This window comes from Gymnoscopelus microlampas (genome assembly GCF_963454915.1).
Source record: "Gymnoscopelus microlampas genome assembly, chromosome: 8".
Lineage (NCBI taxonomy): Eukaryota > Metazoa > Chordata > Actinopteri > Myctophiformes > Myctophidae > Gymnoscopelus > Gymnoscopelus microlampas.
Window position 1 is genome coordinate 756,724 of NC_139945.1, and position 5,000 is coordinate 761,723.

At 46.6% G+C, this 5,000-nt stretch overlaps 1 protein-coding gene across 2 annotated transcripts in view; it reads left to right on the forward strand.

Annotated features, from left to right (window-relative positions):
* Positions 1-5,000, forward strand: part of LOC311051140 (large neutral amino acids transporter small subunit 4-like) — a 47,425-nt gene that overhangs the window by 33,231 nt on the left and 9,194 nt on the right. For both annotated transcript variants that reach the window (XM_084065548.1, XM_084065549.1), the window contains 2 exons: positions 3,044-3,136; positions 3,779-3,912. In XM_084065548.1, the coding sequence (XP_083921674.1) occupies positions 3,044-3,136; positions 3,779-3,912 (227 nt within the window). The remainder of the gene's footprint in view (positions 1-3,043; positions 3,137-3,778; positions 3,913-5,000) is intronic.

The window sequence follows — 5,000 nt, forward strand, 5'->3', positions numbered from 1 at the left end:
TTGTGGACCTTTTTGATCGTCTTTTCAGCGTTTTTGTCACCTGAGAGGTTTGCCTCCAAGATGGAACCCAGGTAGGTAATTTCCTCCTTTCTTGTGATAACATTTTCACCCACTTTGATCGTGAAACTCTCAGCCTTTCTAAGGTTAGGGTTGGACCCAAAGAGGATGGATTCAGTTTTACCCAGGTGTAATGAGAGTTTGTTGTCGGAGAGCCAGATGCAGATCTTGTTGAGTTCAGTGCTGAAAGTTTTCTCAACCTGCAGCCTGTCCCTGTCCGAGACCAGCAGAGCCGAGTCATCTGCGAACAGGAACAGTTTGCAGTCGCAAGCTGAGGACATATCATTCACATATATCAGGAACAGTAGTGGTCCTAGTATGCTTCCTTGAGGAACACCACAAGTCACTGGGAGGGGAGGGGACTGGGTGCCGTTTACTTCCACCACTTGCTCCCTCCCTTCCAGGTAGGATCTCATCCAGTTCACCGACGTGTCATCAAAGCCTATTGCTTTGAGCTTATTGATCATAATTGGGTGATTAACGGTGTCAAAAGCCTTCTGGAGGTCCAGCATGACCATGCCGCAATATTTGCCCTTGTCGACATCTTGTTTGATAGAGTCGTTCAAATAGAGAAGGCATGTGTCAGTGGAGTGGTTTGTTCTGAAACCAGATTGGAATTCGTAAATTAGATTTTTTTCGGCAAGGTACTTTTCAACCTGTTCATAGACTATTTTTTCCATGACTTTCGAGATGGAGCTAAGAATAGAAATAGGGCGGTAGTTGCCAGGGTCTAATTGGTTTCCTTTTTTGTACAGAGGGGTCACTCTTGCTTTTTTGAAGTCGTTAGGGACCCGTCCCTGTATGATGGAGAGGTTTATTATGTGGGTAATGATTGGGGCAATGGAGGCGGCTGAGTCTTTTTGAAATTTAGCGGGGATGTTGTCGGGACCTGTGGCTCTGTGTTGTTGGAGTGCACTCAATTTTTTAAACACCTCATCTGTTGACACAGGGGAGAGTTTAAAATCATCTTTGCGTACACCCTGTTTATCGTAAAATGAATCAACATACTCTCCACCATGACTCCCAGAGTGAGGGGGTAGTTTTTCAACTAACTCTGAGGCCACGGTCGTGAAGAATATGTTGAGGATTTTACTCACTTCCCGTTTGGATGAAATGAGAGTGTCATTCACCTTGAGGTTTATGTTTGTAAACCTGGTTTTCAATTTCTTGCTGCAGCCTAGTAGGTTGTTGAATAGCTTCCAGAGCTCACGTGGTTTGTTTTGATTTTCCTCTATTTTGCCATCGAGGTAGCTTTTTTCTGCTAACAACAGCATGCCATTAACCTTGTTTCTTAGCATGTTTTTCTCTTTTTTGAGTTTCGCTACGTGGGATTCGAGACCTTTATTGAAGCTTTTGGCAAGTTTGATCCTACTTTTATGATAGTCAGAACACTTTTTGTCTCTGACTTTCATGGTAGTAAGGATATCCGAATTCATCCATGGAACCGAGCGGGTTTTGACCCGTGTGTGTGGTAGAGTTACATTGGGTGTCACTTTGTCAGTGGAACATCATGTGCTTTTGAGACGTTGTTATTACGCAATCTTTCCTCCTCTGTGCGCGCACACACACACACACACACACACACACACACACACACACACACACACACACACACACACACACACACACACACACACACACACACACACACACACACACACACACACAGTGGAATGTAGGCTTACTGTATGTACATGAATGTAGACAGCGGTGGAAGAAGTACTCACATGTTTTTACTAATAAGTAAAAGTATCGATACTGCAATGTATTGTGTACAGAAGTGCCGCTTGTGTGGGGCAGGGGGGGGGGGCCTAACCCTAAGGGTTAGGGTTAGGGTTAGGGTTAGGGTTAGGGGGCACGGTGGCGCAGTCGGTAGCGCTGTCGCCTCTGCAGCTACAGTAGAAGGTCCTGGGTTCGATTCCCGCCGGGGACACTGTGGGCGCTGGGGGGGGGCGTGTTCTCTCCTCCGCGTCATCAGTGCCCATACCCTAGGTAAAGGGTCTACTCTGTGTGGAGTTTACATGTTCTCCCTGTGTCTCCTAGGGTAGTTAAGTTACCCTCACAAAAACATGTAGTAATCCTCGTCGCTATGAGAAGCGGCTTGCTAGCTCCTCATGCATTGAAGGAGGCATGAGCTCGGCTCTAGGCTCTCCCTAGGCTGGCAGAGGGAGTGTAGCACCCAGGATTACATAGATTTGGCACTGGGTGAAAAAAAATGGGGTTACAAGAATCGTGGGATAAAAATGTAGGAGAAAAAAAAAAAAAAGCTTCAGCAACAAATCAGTGCACCTCTCTCAACACCTGCACATTTTATGTATGTATTACTGTATGTACACTGGAGCCTGCTGTCACAATGTGGGACAGAGCCTGAAAAGCAGGGACGTGCACAGATAGACTCTAGGTGGCGCTAGAGCACCTGCCCTTTGCCCTCTTGACCAGAAGTGCCCTTTTGGAAAAAAAAAAAAAAACATTTTTTTTCCCCAGTTTACAGCAGGGTCTTCAACAGGGGGTCCGGGACCCCTAGGGGGTCCTCAGAGTTACTACAAGGGGTCCGACCGCCAAATCTTTATGTGATACGATTTTTCTTTTTACCGTAACCACTCGAAACCTAGCATCCCTTTTCTGAGGAGAACTTCAGCCAAAAATAGCAGATCTACAAGCTCACAACGCCTCGCAGCGCGAGGCGTTGTGAGCTTGTAGATCGGCTATTTTTGGCAAAGAGGTATAGGTGTAGAGGGAAAAAAGAGCAGACTAAGTAAACAAAAAAAAGTATAATTTACTTGAGCACCTGCCCCTCAAAATGTCTGTGCACGCCACTGCTGAAAAGTCATGGAAATGCGGGACTGTCACTGTCACATGTACGCTGTAGGGTGACCAGATTTCCCCCTTTGTGACATTGTGTCACACAAAGGGGGAAATCTGGTCACCCTACGGCGTACATGCATGTGTAACAATGTGTGTGATGTGATCTGTTCTTCATCCACAGCTTCCCAACATGTTTGGAGATCTGAGGTCCACCTTCATCGCCCTGATGATCGGATCCTACGCCTCCTCCGCCGTCACCTTCCCAGGAATCAAGGTGAGTGGATGTCTGAATCTCTGCCCTCTTTGGCTAGCCACTAGCCCTCTTTGGCCGCTAACCAAAGAGGGCTAGCCGCTAACCAAAGAGGGCTAGCCGCTAGCCAAAGACGGCTAGCCACTAGCTAGGGGCTAGCTAGGGGCGGCCATAGCTGAGTGGTTAGTGAGTCCGCCTAAGGAGCCAGAGGCCCTGGTTACCGCAGGTTCGATTCCCGAACAGGCCAGCATATGTGTCGATGAAATGAAATTTGTCCCTGAGCAAGACTCTTAACCCCTAATTGCTCACAGGTTCTCATTGGAAACAAGACCGCAAGGACTTTCATGAACGACCTGTTAAAAGGAATTATCCTTATCCTTATCCCTCTTTGGCCGCTAACCAAAGAGGGCTAGTGGCTAGCCCTCTTTGGTTAGCAGCTAACCCCATTTAGACCGGGAAAGAGTCTGTGTCATTTCTTTGGGCTGTTCAAAAAAATTGCAGATCTACAAGCTCATATGAGCTTGTAGATCTGCAATTTTTTTTTGTAAAATCGTGTAAATTATGTGCAAATCTTTTTTCTTTCTTGTTGCATTCCTAAGCCAATCATTTGATGATCGGCTGATTGGGTGATCTATGACCTTTGACCTCGTGTTGTTGTTGTTGCAGGTGATCTATGACCTCGGGGCGACCTTCATCGTCATCCTGTTGGTGTGGGCGGCCTGTGCCGGCCTCGTCTTCCTCAACTGCTTCTTCAACTGGCCTCTAGAACCCTTTCCTGGCCCCGAGGACATGGACTATTCGTAAGAGACACACACACGCACGCACGCACGCACGCACGCACGCACGCACGCACGCACGCACGCACGCACGCGCGCACGCACGCACGCACGCACGCACGCACGCACACACACACACACACACACACACACACACACACACACACACACACACACACACACACACACACACACACACACACACACACACACACGCACACACACACACACACACACACGCGCAGACACACACACACACACACACACACACACACACACACACACACACACACACACACACACACAGACACACACACACACACACACACACACAGACACACACACACACACACACACACACAGTACATTCCAGTGTAAAGCTGTAGAGGGCTCAGACACACAGAGAAACAGGAAGGACTTTGAGACCCTGATGATTCACCATGAATCACCTGTATCAGAAGATCTCCCTGTTTAAAGTACCTGGATCTGTAGATGACCTGTTGGGCGGGAAGAGTAGGACGTCCACAGGTTTAGGGTTTTGTTATTTCATTCTTATTTTTTTGCCTGATTTTACGATTTTTTTTAATAAAGAAATGAATTATAGAAAAATAAAAAAAATACATTTCCCAATAATTTTTCTTTTTTGCTAAATGGATTGGGTGGGCCAGCTCTCTATGTGGGTGGGCCCACGTAGATCTGCTTGTAGTACTGTACAGTGCAGATCTACAAGCTCACAACGCGTCGCATCGCGGTGTGAGCTTGTAGATCTGCTATTTTCAAACAGCCTAGGTATGAAATAGGGCTAAAGTGGTTAATGTATGTTTTATAATGTAATCATTTATATCTGGAAAGTAACTAAAGTTTTCAAATAATTGTAGTGGAGTAAAAAGTACAATATTTGCCTCTGAGATGTAGCGGAGTAGAACTAAAAGTATCGAAAATTGGACAATACTCAAGTAAAGTAAAAAAGACATTTTATAAGTACTGTAGTACATTGGTTCTCAAAGTGGGGTCCGAGGACCCCCAGGGGTACTTGAGGGGGTTCCAGGGGGTCCCCAGCAAAATGATGGATAGGAACCAAATGGACCCTTATGGGTCTATAACTCTGAGAG